Raw genomic sequence first — 14,533 nt, forward strand, 5'->3', positions numbered from 1 at the left:
AACACCTCTACAGGAGTAGCATAGCAACAAGAGGCGCAGTCTCTGCTTGAAACGCAGGCTGACCTAAGGCACAACTTACTGTCTGCAGGCTGTGGAGCCTTATTTCTTCTGACCCTTGTAATACTGGACCAGAAACATGCAACTGGGCTACCAACACAAGCACACAGCTTCCAGTTCAGCTTAATCCCCCGCATTATGGTGTAAGCATTACATTAATGTGCTCTGGAGGTGCAGACACACACACAGGGGCAGGCAGGCAAGTCCTGCAGGGCTCACCGGAATCAGCCAGGAGGCCATTTGTAACCTGCAGGAATTAACTGAGCACACCTGGGCACGAACCAGAGCTGGCACCTACAGAAGAAGAAAGAATTTGTCCTGGGAGAAACAGGAAAACTATGGGACAGTGTTTAACACTGGAGGTCCAGTTACAGACCCTTCAAAAAACAAGTTTTGCTTCCTAATTTATCTTTTATAAGCATGAGATACTGATAAGAGTAAACTAGATATTCCGTGTGTGACCTAGGGTTTAAATTAGCAAAGTGCATGCTTCATTTGGAAGCTCTGAATTGTAAAACAAAATCAGTTTATATGAGCTTTTTTAGTGAATCAATTTTACTGCCATAATGAACATAAATAAGGGCTTGGGTTACTCTTGGTGATTATAAGTAGAAAAAGCACTCTGCAGTTTGGAGAAAATAATTTTCTTTGTGCTGATGTCTGTACACTGGGCAACATGTGCACTTAACTCTCCTTTCCTGGGTATTATAAACACAGGGTTAAGCTGAAACCATATATGTTTGTAAAAATGCGTTGTAACCATTTGCAGACTTAGTTTGGACTGTACGTGCCAAGCATAACACCATACATGACACTGGTTCCTCACTAACATAAATGCTAATGCACAGAAAGGAAAGATGAGGAAGGCTGAGGTGGGGCAATCTCTTCTGAGCATGATGTTGCTGATATGCTGGAGCAGCTACTTAAGAAGTAGGCTTGTCTTTCATCCTACTAAGAACTTTCTCAGAATTGACAAAATTGTCTGTGCTTTGAAGTCTCTGCTGAAAGATGGGCTAAACCCAGAAGAAATAAATAGAAGTTTCTGCCTTCCACAGAGTTATGTTTTATTTATAAATTACATTAAAGTTACAGAGTGATTGTCATGGACACCCGCGCAGGGACTGGAAAGGAACATTTGTGAGAAAAGAGTTGACAATCTCCTCCAGTTAACCCATGGGATTCTTCAGTGCTCAGTATCCTGCAGCTTTAATGTCTTTTAAGGTAAACATTCATTAGCTGCACTTCTAAAAACATTATTGCTTCATCATTACCCTTGTTACACCTATGGCTTGTTTAGATGTTGTTGTACATTACACACCCATCCTTGAAGTTAATTCAAGTAAATGGAAATATCTCAAACAACTTCCACCATGAAGCTTGCTTCAGCTCTCAAAGCACACTTTGCTCCCTGATTATTAAGACCAGGTTTTTTAGCCCCATCAGTTCCAGAATTGGCATTACAGGGCACCAACCACTGCCATCCAAAGCTCTGTGCCTCTACCACAGACCTCGATAAGGGTGCCTGTACTTCTATGCCAGCTACTGCGGCTTCCTGAGCTACAGCCTCTCATGTGCTGTCCCTGAAGATAACATAAGCTGTGGCAAAGGAAAGGTTTAAGCAGATGTTACTAACGGATTTGACTGAGACCAAAAGTAGAAAAACAGTAGTATCAATAATGAAAATAAAAGTGTAAGTTTGAGGCTGGAAATTAAGACTGGTCCTCTGCAAATACTGAAAGTGTCACCCTTGATTTTGTATGTGGAGTCTATAATGAATTTATTAGAAATGTACACAGATCACACCTTTCTTTGTGATCTGAATTATCTTTGGAGGAGGTATAAAAGCATGTTTCCTACTAAAATCATACAGATCTATATTTTCAGATCTCCTTGCACAGAGTTGCAGAAAATCAGCCTTCTTTACTATAGAGGAAAAAATGGTATCACCAACTAAGGTAATTGAAAACAGGAAAAGAAGATGGCTTTTGTTGGGTGACTGCAGTCACAAACCTTCTCTCAATTCTTTCCATCAACAGGAATTGAATGGAATGTAGTACAGTCTAGAAGGGGTCTTCAATTGATTTGCAGCCACTGAAATTTCTTGAAGAAATAGCACATACTACCAAAGTAAACATGAATAGATGTGACTCATTTGCTATCCTAACATTTACCCCAGGATTTCATTTTGAAAGACAGGATAACTCATAATTAATAATTTCATTTTTTCATAACAAATATTAAATCTTGAATCAATCACTCATACAACTTCTTACACATTATACATATTATAAAGAAATCAAAAACATGTCAAAATGAAAAAAAGAATGTTTTGCTAGGCTTTAAAGAAGGACTTTGATATATGGTATATGTTTCTAGATATTTACTAATTTCTGAGAGCTACCATTTTTATAAGGTGTTTAACTGAATCGAGTGATCTGCTCTAAGGCCATAATTGCCTTGGAGAGTACAGAATGTTCAGAGACCCATCAGTATTCAAAGCAGAGGAGGAATACTAAATCTTATGATACTGGCTATTATTTCCACTTCCACGCTAAGGTCATACAGACTGAATCCACATGGGAGACCCTCTTTTAAATCATTCTTAGCCCTCTCTTAACACACAGACCATGATGGCCCCACGATTGAGTTCTGAACAATTTGCAGACTGTTTTGGGAACCAGCATCACCTTTTTTTTAACAACAGCTAAAATGTCTATTTGGGACATTTGAGCAGGACAAGCACTCTCCTGTTTTCAGTCTCTCCTCCTCCAGTTATGTCTTGACTAATTAGTAATTCCTTCATAGGTTAGGAAAAGCATTAAATCACTAACCAGGAATTTAAACTTTTAATGTACACTTGTACATGGTATGCAGTTATATTCTTTCTCATTATCAGTGAAGCACATGCTGTGTAGTGGATCATATTTTCCCATCAAAAATTGCATCTTAAATCATGCCACAATATGGTCTCTTGCACAATTCAGGAGTATTGCAATTTCTGTCTTACAATCCTTATCTAATGATTGCATAAGTTTTGACTTTTCATCTCTTTCAGTCTTTAAATCTTTCCCCTTTACTAGGGCTCCTTTTTAATATATTGCAAATGAAAAGTGTCACCATACACATACTGACTTCTTCTACCATACATTAATTACAGAAAGAGCAGGGAACAAATAAAGTATTCCAAGTGCCTGCTGGGAGGCATCTAACACAAAATGCAGCATTTCCTGCTACTGCATCACACCAAACCGAAGACTGGGTGAGTGCCCTTTAATATTTCATTCTCAAGCTTGGGGTGTATTCTCTAGCTGCCCAGTTTCCATGGCAGAAAGTGAGATTCTATTCCCACCAGCTGTTCCACAGGCTCTGACTGTTTTTGTGTCTCTTCTTTCCTTCTGAAGGACTTATATTCCATACACCACCCACATATGACTGGGCAACAGTCACAGGCACAAATTTAGATTTGTATCTGAACAGCCTCAGAGCCTGCAAATCTGGGAACATATTCGGGCTCAGGATGATCAGATGAGCTTTCCCAGACTTCTTTCTCTCTTTAGAGAGGAAGAAGCATACAGTGCAGGGAGAAGCTGTGTGACTACGTTACAGAACTGATAAAGATGCATTAATTGCCAGATGCTGTACACACGGAGGAAATGTTCATCCTCGCCATGGGGCTAATGGGCACACAGATCTTGCTGCTTGGATCATAAAACAATGGTTTTTTTCATGTTGAACTCTGAACAATCTTCTTTGGCTCATTGCAATTCAACGGTATTCTCTTCATATTGGACAACAGGAATCAACCTGCCAGTCCTGCCACCAAAAACAAAAACTACTTGACCTATTTGTAAACAGCTGCTTGTTCCAAATGCTGAGGTTGCTAGCGGGATCAGGTGTAGATCATGGGGCTGAATGCCTTACTCTGATTTGCTGGGTGAAGTGACATGCAGGAAAATTTGGGCCATCTTCCCACCAAAACCCTGAGAGGTGCAAAGACAGCCAAGGTGTCACCTCTGTGCCACTCCATGGTGAGAAAGACCACAATGTACTGTCCCCAGGCAGCCACAGATAGCAATCCCAACTGGACAATGACTCAAAAAGTAAAGTGAAATCTCCACATTTAACTACGCTGCGATGTTTGTGTGCCCCAGTGTGTTCACATCAATATAGTTCCAAGACAAAATAAAGAAGAGTATTAAAACCTGGGCTTCAGGACTGAAAACACCACTGCTGTTGAACTGTTTTGTGACTGAAGCCCCTTTAGTCATTTGTAAGTTCCAGATGAAGGGAGTGGGATGCTGAGATTACATGTCTAACCTGTTTAAAGGCTTTCCACATAAAATTTCAATCTTTGAGAAATATTCAATAGTCCTTGAGATATTTAATGAAAAATATTTCAAAACAGTTGGTAAGTGACATAACACAATGTAATCCATGGAAAAAAACAGCATTCTTCAATACTAATCATTGAAATCTCTCTATGAACACTGTTTCATCAATCTAAAAAATGTAACAGAACAGAGTTCTGCTGTCACTTGAAAGTTTCTAAATGCAGGAAAAGTAAATTTTACCAAAGAAACCCAAAGTGGTAACTTCCAGAAGACTTAGAGAAGATTTTTACCCAGGCTTTGCATTATAATAAACTGTCTATGATAATATGCAAAAAAAATCCTTTTGAAACAGCATGCTGGAAGCAGGGGCTGTCAGGAACTGTAAGTGATAACTCACCCCTCTACTACTGCTACCTAACAGGCGAGAAATTGGATATTAAATGTGGTCAGCTAGCTTCAATATCCCAGCAGCATTTCTTTTGTCAAAATGATCTGATAACAGTGAAGATTCATACTTTAAGCTAAGTTGGGTGCTTCATCTCTCAGCAAATTCAGTGCAGAATGGCAGATTCTGCTGAAGGAGGATTTGAAGGACCAAAGCTATGAGCCTCTCTCTCTGTGGACTCAGTATGGAGCTTAGTTTCACTGTAATAGCCATGTATGTTGGAAATTGTCAGTCAGACCTTTCCTCCACATCCACAAAAACTAAAATCACATATTTCTGATTGGAGAGACAAAAGATCCCAGCTAAAGTTAGCATTTCTTCTACATACTATAAGCATATTAGATAGGCCTAATCTATATCATTCTGAAGTTTGTGAAATAGGGAAACATATCAGACTATTACACATGCATGAACACCTACAGGCATGTAAACATAACTTTAAAAAAATACTTTCATTTGTCAGATTTTCAAGAAACAAAGTATTTCATTTAACACAACGGAATTTACATTATGGTTTCTTTTATGTTTAGTCTCTGAAATACAAATGAAATTTCAGGCAGCTGCTTTGTCTGCCCAGTACATTCCCAACCTCCCTTTATATTTTTATGTTCACTGATTCCAAGATTTCTTCCTTAGTTTTTCTTTTATAATCCAGGATGCAATTACTTCTCAGCTGCATACTGCAACTCTCTGAAGAGAGCAATCCCTCTTTGTAAGTCTGGCTGAGGCCAAAAATAGCTCTGTCAGCTTCTGACAGGCTGAACTTAGCCAAGTGAAATGTTTTAACATTTTATCAACTTAATGAACAGCCTTATTTATTATGTGGACAACTTTAATGTCATTATATGCAGACTGCTGAACAGGTTATGGAATGCATTTGTTTGGGGAAATCTGAATATATTAAGAAATAAAATGCAATTGTCTTATATACTGTAAACAATTTCAAGATTAAATATTCTTTGCCCATTTGAAATAATGGAGTGGCTTAATGGTAACATCTATAACTATAAAAACACCTGAAGAATCACAATGACAAATAACTAACCTCCAAATCATGAAAATTTGCAATATGCAAAAATTACCATTACAAAATTCTATAACCAGTTTAAATATTACTGTTAAAGTAACACTGGAAATAACTATGTAGACTAAATAGCTGCAGAGACCTTTAGTACTAACAGTAGAGGGGAAAGCTTAAAAGTACAAAACAAAAAACAGAAAAAACTTTTCTAACAGAAAAAAAAGTGTGGGTTAACAATTGCTTACCCTCTTTTCTGCTACCTCATCCTCTCCTGTCGACTCTTTGCCATCATGTTCATCTCTCAGGGTTGGCATATGCTTTTTGTGTGCTGGCTCTCTGTTTAAGGTTGTATATCCTATGTGTTCATAAATTGGATTAATTGTCATCTTGGAAATGTATTCAGCTGCCTTCGTTTCAATATAAAGAGTAATCAATCCATCTGTCACCAGGTCATGGATGGACTCAAAACGTTTCTCCCCAACAAAGTGTTTTCCATCGTAGTAGAGTCTGAAGTTTCTGGTTTGACTTCCAAATCTGCCTCAATGAAATGGGAAAGTTGTTTTTTTTAAAGAACAGTAAGCAAAAATAAATAAGAGTAAGCAAGCCTTTGCAAACAATTAAAAACACTTTATCACTTAAAGCTGTGACTATGCTCTGTGTCTGGTCCAGCCGAGCTGGGGAACTGCTACTTAGCACAGATAGGAAGGAGAGATCAACAACAACCGCAGACAGATAGCCAAAACAGTTACTGTCCCAGAAGGAGCTGTTTGTTCTGGTATTCTTTTAGCCTTTCCATTATCTATGGAAAAACTGAAAAATTACTTCACACTCCTTATGGCTTTTTTTAGTGCTTTGCTACTTTATCACTGCAGCCAATTTGCTTGGCTCCCATATGAAGAGCTCTCATAACAGAGCCTCTATTAGAGCCGATCAATACGCAGCTCTGATGCCGTCTCGGACCTCTGCTCCCCTGCTTGCTTGCAGGAAGAGGCCATTCAAGGTTCAGCTGAGCTCCAGTGCCAACAATTACACTGAAGCAGAACTGCTGCCAGAACCCGAGCAGCACAGGACAAAATGGCACAAGGGCAAGCATTCTTTATTCCTGGCCAAAGGCCCAGGACTAACTCTTCAAGCTTTGTACAAAAGTCCTTCTGTGTTATGCTTGTTAAGTCCCAAGCTTCAAGCAAATCTTTGTAATATCCAGAATATATAACATGAAAGCTATCCAACACCAGCCATTCTGCATCGGGATAGAACAGCATTTTGACACAGGCTCTTAGCAACCGTAAGAATGCTGAATTTACCTGAACAGCAGCATATTTTTAAAAACTGCACGTAGAATCTGCAACCATTTTCTGCCTCAAAACAGTCTAAACATGTGAAAACACACCAGTGTTTGCACTTGGTGACATTTCCTGTGGAGAAGATGGAGGCAAGAAGCTGCTCTCACAGCTCACTCCAGTGTTGTTCCGTGGTCAGACAGCAGCGAGGGTATTGAGCCCCCTTATGAGGTCAGATGTGCCAAATAAGTTTTAAGAACTAAATTTGAAAGGATGGATTGGTTTCACTTTACAATCAAATGCTTCACTGGAGATGTTAAGGATCACAGTAAATAATGATACTGTGCTGAAGTGGCTCCTTTTCTCAGCAGGGCCTTGCCAAACAGGGAAAACATAATTTTAGACCTTGCCTCAGGTGAAATATTACATTCTTCTTGCCAATATAGACAAAAAATACATGGTCCTGGAATCTGAATTTTTTTCTCTGTTCTACATCAAAATGCCAAACCTTCCCATCACACTATCAATAGTTCTGACAGTGACTGCAACTTCAGAAGCTGCTATTTCTGCAAAACACTCAAATGTAAATGGAATCTGCATCCTGCCCAGTAAGGAAAGGGGACACAATGTATAGGAACTACGTGGGCATTTTCCTGCAGATTAACTGGTACTTCCATGCATATTTTTATGCCATACAAACTAAAAGTTCATTGAATCAAACATGAGAAATTACAAAATGACAGAAATACATTTTTACCCAATGCCAATTTCATCACAGGATGCAGTTCTGAGTGAATACAAGTCATTCAGAAAGCAGAAAGAGAATGTCCTAAGTTATAGCAGAAGGGGTAGATGTAATTAGACTTGCTCTTCAGGGCACCTTTATACTCAACACAGTGTATGGCAAACAAGGTTTGACCACCAGATATCCTCTTTATACACCCTTGACAGTCAGAGAAGTCCCCATGAGCCAAGAGTGCTCAGCACTTTGCCGTGCCAAAGGGAGCAACCTTCACTGTCATCTGCTCAAGTCAGTGGGAACAATGCACACTGAGCACATACAAGCACCTTGATGGCTCTCACTTCATCAGGGGAACCAAAGAAGTTTGAAGGTGAAGAATAATGGGCCTTAAGAGACATATACATTAGAATTACTTATATTAAGAGATGCAGGTGAACTGCTGCTCTCATCAGTAACATCTTCTCTGACTACTTAAAGCAGAGTTTCAAGCAAGCTGGAGGTCACTTATTGCTCTTAGTTTTCTAGAAGTATTACACTAATTTTAACAAGAGATGATAAAGCACAGAAAAGCATCACAAGGCCTAATTATAAGTACACACAGTGTTTTGATTTTAGCAACATCCCTCAAAAGCTAAAACCAGTCTTGTCTGGTTCTGAAGTCCTGTTCTGAAGAACAAGATGACCAAATGCAGAAAAGAGACAGAACTTCTTAAAAGATTAGTTGTCTTTCCCACAGGGTCAGAAGGTGCACCCTCCTATCTCAGGTGTGGGAGCAGCCCCTATGCTGTAGATCTGTTCAGACTGCTACACATGAAGTGTGTCACTGACAGATACTATAAGGAATAGAGTTTCCAAGGGAGGAATGGTTTGCCTTTATTTAATTTCCCATTTGCTCCAAATCAATTTTTTTTTCCTTTATTCTTTCCTAATTGGATATGTTGTGGAGAAAGGTACTGGTTTTCAAACAGAATCCTACTAGTAATAAACCCCCAAAATCTCCACAAATCAATGAAACACCAGTCTTTTACAAAGACTGTACTGTCAATAATGTGTCTCAGAATCCTGTTTTATTTCTTTCAAATTAACTTCAATTTTTTCTTGACCACATAATGACACTATTTTTATCAAATTACAACATTAAAAAAGCATACATGTTCAATTGAAAATTATTACTAAAGACTTAATCTTCAATCTTACTTAAAACTATGGTTTAAATTTTTCCACTAGCAAGACTATTTCCTTATGTTTACTTTCTGTAACATTCCTGCAGCCTAGTTAATTATACATCACCGTGGCAACTAAGTAGAGCCAAGATTTGATATTTCAACTTCCTGATGCTCTTCTCCTAAAGGCAATACCAGTACCAGCTGGTTTTTGTTTAATAAGTAGAAAGTGGAACACAGATAAAGTATGTTCTCTTTTGGTTTATACAGGGGAACATCAGATGTTTTTCCAAGAGAAAGAATTAGACCTCTGACATGTCAAACAGTCTCATTGTGTCCACTGTGCATTTGTTTGCAAGCAGCAGGACTACAGATAAAAGACTTTTTTTATTCCAAGTTGACTGGAAAGCAATCACTGTCTAGTTTCTTTGATTGCCAGTGGGGCAGAGTAGATAACGTGGGAAAATGTATTAAACAGTAGAGCAAATGTGGCTGGTAATAAAGGATAATAAAGGACTGAGGAGTTGAATTAGGTATCATGCCACGAGAGACAGGCCTCAGAGTCAGCCACCTACCTGTATGCAGCATTCAGTAAAGAAACAAAAGGAAGAAGGGAAGAATTGAGAGCACAGATACACTCTCTTACCATCTGAGAGGATGAATTTTATAGTCCACATACAGAATGGTACAGTAGCTATTCACTACTTTCACAGGCTATTTTATGATGAGAAGAATTTCTAGACCCAGGCATTGTTTTGAGTCCATGGCTGCAATCAAATGACAAATTAATACCCCTCAGGACTACTTGGGTCCTCCTTCATTTCAAGCAACTTCATACACTGAACTGTGAAAACTTAAGACTGAGCCTAAAGGTCACTTGGATTTAATCTTCCCTTGGAGAAAGAACCTTAATGTGCTTTGCTGCCAGAAGGCAGAAGTCTTTCTTAAAATTAGGTGCCAGAATTTCAGTTCTATTTTATGAAAACTCTCAACCAACACTTACAACTTGAGTCTTGACACTCTATAAAAAGCCATAGGAGTATAAGGAATCTTGCCATCACCAATGTCTCTTAATCATGCCGTGTTCTCAGGAGTGAAAACAAGTTATTCCAGAGATCCTCTTTTGGCCCATTTCCTTGTCAAAGGAAGACAAGCTTTGCATACAGCCAAAACCTCTTCTACACAATTATCCCTGAAGGTCTCCAGCTCCTGAAAGCAGCTAATTTTAATTTTTTTTTTTAATATTCATTGGCAACAACATTTCTGATGATAGCCAGGGAACCGCAGAACTTGCCAATTTCCCAGAATACCTGCCTGAAAAATAACATAGTTTTCAAAACCTGAGCAGTATTTTACAAGAACAAAATAGGTATAAATGCAATCAAATACATTAGGGGTTGACACAAATGGAGACAAAAAAATCCTTGCTGATATGGCTGGGAAGGGTGTCAGAGTACAGTCACTATGGATAGTTTTCCTGAGCTATTTGGAAGGGCAGTACTGGCTAGCTGACTGTTGCTTGATGAACATTAATTTAGTGTAAAGTTATCCCTAAAACTTGGTGACACCCATGCTAAATGCATGATACTTGAGTTCAGCATGGAAAAAGTATGGCATCCTTCCAAAGAGAAAAGAGATCTTAGACCCGGTACTGCAAGGTGTCCATCCCCTGCCAATGCAGACACAACCTTCCACTCCCTCTGTCTGGATCAAACAAAAAAGTTCAGAGCTTGTAGGGTATCGCTGATAACAGCTTCCCAGCAGTCTCTCTCAACTGAGGCTGAAGACACCTCTGCCCAAACTGCCTTGTCAAAGCTGGAAAACAATACTGCATAAATAGCATGCCAACAGCAGGCAGGGAGGACCAGAGCAGTAGCACTTCCCTGTGGATCATAAACGCTGTCAGGGACAAAACAACTGCTCTAGGGCATCAGCAGTAGGCAACAGTTGCTGAAAGCAACAAAGAAAAAGTGTTGTCAGCCCTTGATACCTGTAATAGAGCATTTCACAAATAAATCTAACAAAATTAGGAAAGAATTCCTTTGCTTCAATGTATTATTTTACCATTAACAGCTGATTTTCACCATCTTAAAATTTTGAAAAACTGTCAGCTAATCAAGTACTATGGTATGCTATTAATATGCAGTAAAACCATTTAATACTTAAGTTAAATGCTTCTTGATCAGTGGTAAGCATTTGAAAATAATCTGTTTGGTTTGAACAGATGCATCACCTCTTATTAGTACTGTGCCTGTATGCCTTATTCCATTTAACCTTACATAAATTGCTGGGACTGATTTGATGATTGAATCAGAATCAATACCAATGTTTTGGGCACTGTTTCAATACCTTTTCTACCTGATGAAATTTCCATGCTTCCTGGAAATAGACTCACTGTGGTTAGTGGTTAAGATACATTTGAATTCAACATGCACACGGGAATGTGTTAAAAGCTTGGTATCTTCTCTTTACATGACAGCAATATTTGGAGACCTATGCCAGCTCGCCTGGGTAAAGATCATCTGGAAATGTTACTAGCAGAAAAGTTAATAACTTTCACAGTTTCCTAATACATAAATAATGCTTAGCAAAATTTTTAAAGAAATGTTCCTCAAGAGTGAATTTTACCATGCGGCTCCATGCTACAGAGAGCTTTCATATTACTTTAAAATAGAAGTGTGTTTCAATTCATCTAAATTAAGGTATCAACCCTACCACTGTCTGCTCAGCAAACTTCAAACTGTGCATGCGAATTTTGCTCTATGTAAAACATTTTCATTTTAGGTCATATATGACATTGTTTTTCTGGTATATTTTGAAGTAGAACAACATCAGAATTGTAGCAGGAATTCCACTTCGATTGTGTACTGTGGAGAGAAAACTGCCAGAGCACAATGCTCAAACATGTTCATTTTTGTTTCACTAACAGCAGCTTTTCCTACAAGGGCTTAAGTTCACAGAGACAAAGAATGGTTGGAAATGCACCTTTAAAGGTTGTCCAGTCCAATCTCCCTGCAATAAGCAGTGACATCTTAACTCAAACCAGGATGCTCAGAGCCCCATCCAATGAATTTTCCCAGGGATGGAGCATCTGCCACTTCTCTGGGCAACCTGTTCCAGTTTTCACCACTTTCATCACAAAAAAAATTCTTTTGTATCTACTCTAAATCAATCTTCTTTTAGTTCAAAAGTTACTAATGACTGTCATATTTCTCTTTTGCTTCTCTAGACTTTCTCACATTAAAAGAAACTTGCTCTTAATTTCTCTTTCTAAAACAATGTTGATATTTTAATTCAGTATATCAAGGAAACCAGAGTGGAAGACATCAAGAGAAAAGCCAAAGAAATGTTCTTATTATACAATAGCTTTGCAAGTCCAGAAAAGGTTTTTGGAGAGCTAAGTGGAGCAACATTGGTTTTGCCGTTGTTCCTGTTTGGGTTTTTTCCCAAGCTACACAGCAAGTTGTTGTTCAGGGTCTCAAGAAAACCTAAATTCACTTATATTAAAAAAAAAAAAAAAAACAAACCTACAGCAGGATTTCTATTCCAGAGAGATTTTGTCAAATCTGATTTGCCTTAAGCCACTGCTAATTCAAAGCTTACAATGCGGGTTTACTTAACTTTCTTAAAGGTATTACAGAATTTGCTATTCGTTTAACTTGTTTTCTCAGTGTATTCTACCTCTAATCTTCTGGTACTCACTCATCACTTCTTTGCAAACAGTGAGATTCACCAGTATACTCATCCTGCTCTCTAAATGGTTTTTCCTCAAAGCTGCCTTCCTTAACAATAAACAAGCATAATAACATAAAATGAAATGGTTCCTGGCATACATAACATGCATTGTTGGAATTCTTGAGGCTACTAACAGTTCATCAATGAAGATTAATAGCTTTTTTACTATCATATTCTGTTTTTCTAGAATACAATTTCTTCTTTCATCCAAGTGCAGCAATAAATGGGGCAGATGTCAATTTATTACTGAAACTGTTAGAGTTCATTTATCTCAAGATATAAAAAAAATTAGCTTGATTCTCCTTCTAGCACCTCTCAAATCAGGAGGAACCATACTCAGCTGAGCTTCACCAAGTATAAAGGAGGGAGAAAGAAAAGGAAAACAGGTGTCAGTTCTTTTGGTGTTTGAATAATTAATAAATGTTTCAATGAAAACAATTGTGGCGTTAAACAACAATGTGAGGTTATTGTGTGTTATCTTGAAAACATGCCTATAAAGCATCCACAGTATCTACAGCTGATGAAGTACAGGAATAAAGGTGTTTCTCCAAATGCAAAAATAAGAGGCAATCAAAAGGACTAACTTGCAGATAGATTTCTGCCTAGCATTTTCTAAAAGAAGCAGAGAAAAAGAGGCATTCCAGTAGCACTTGCAGAAGACAGAAAATATATATATGCTTTGACGGGAGAGGAGAGCACAATGTATTTGCATACATAATTTGATTAGCAACTGATTGCATTACGATTTGATTTTTTCAGCTATTATTTCAACTCCAACAGTGCCCAGAAGCTTTAAACCAGGCATTATGCAGCATAAAACCAGCAAAGTGCAACACAGATTCCTGCTCAGGAGCTGTGACTGGGGGTAGACTGAGAGATGTGGTACAACTTCCAGTCAGCCTAGGCCATTTTAAAGATATCCTAGACTTTTGTACTGAACAAGCACGTGAGACAATAGAGAAGAGAAAACATCATCTCTAATGGAGAAATGAGGCCTGCAGAACTTCATGGCCTAAAGCCAAGTCATATATGAAGCCAAGAAGTGAGCCCAGACCTCCTGAGCTCCACCACAGTACCTCAGCACAAGGGCAGTGTCTCTGCTGCTCAGCAGATCACAGCAGAGCTTTTGGCACAGCAGGAGCTGCAGCCAGGGTGAAGGACACGGCATAAATGAACATGAGCTGGGTACGCTGAGCACAGCCATCTCTTGGACAAGCTCTCCCAAAAAAGTTCACAACACGCTGAAGCAGAGAGTATTCCTCTGAGAAGTGCTGAACTTAACACCAGCAGGAGAAAGACTGCAGTAAACCGAATTGCTAAAGATAAATTAGACACTCTAGCCAAAAGAAAACAGAGCTGACAACAACAACAGATGGGAAGAGGAGGAAAGGAGAACAGGAACACAGCAAGAAGACATGAACCATAAGGAAAAAAGCATTCTAGTCTGTGGGAGGACCTAGGTAGCCAGTTAATTACTCATTAAGGTTAGTAGCTATTTATTATTAGTCTAAATACTTAAGTGAAGCTATTTCAGTAGTGCCCAGATGCACTTACATAAGGCAGATGATAAGCAGACACCTCAGGTGTTTGCTGATAGCTGAACCTTACATGTTGTTGACAAACTAACAGAGTCAATTATTTAGTGTGAAATTTTATGTAGCAAAAGAAACTTTTTACATGGAACATCATTTAGATAGAGGGCCAATTGTTTTACTTGAAGCAGAAAAGCAAGCTCCAGAACTTATTACCACCTTTTCCC

General features: G+C 38.6%; 1 protein-coding gene across 3 annotated transcripts in view; it reads right to left on the minus strand.

Annotated features, from left to right (window-relative positions):
• The window catches only part of CHN1 (chimerin 1), a 92,496-nt gene that overhangs the window by 40,520 nt on the left and 37,443 nt on the right, over positions 1–14,533 (minus strand). For all 3 annotated transcript variants that reach the window (XM_038143031.1, XM_038143032.1, XM_038143033.1), the window contains one exon: positions 6,100–6,388. In XM_038143031.1, the coding sequence (XP_037998959.1) occupies positions 6,100–6,388 (289 nt within the window). The remainder of the gene's footprint in view (positions 1–6,099; positions 6,389–14,533) is intronic.

The sequence above is a fragment of the Motacilla alba genome, chromosome 7 (genome assembly GCF_015832195.1).
Source record: "Motacilla alba alba isolate MOTALB_02 chromosome 7, Motacilla_alba_V1.0_pri, whole genome shotgun sequence".
In the NCBI taxonomy this organism is placed as follows: Eukaryota; Metazoa; Chordata; class Aves; order Passeriformes; family Motacillidae; genus Motacilla; species Motacilla alba.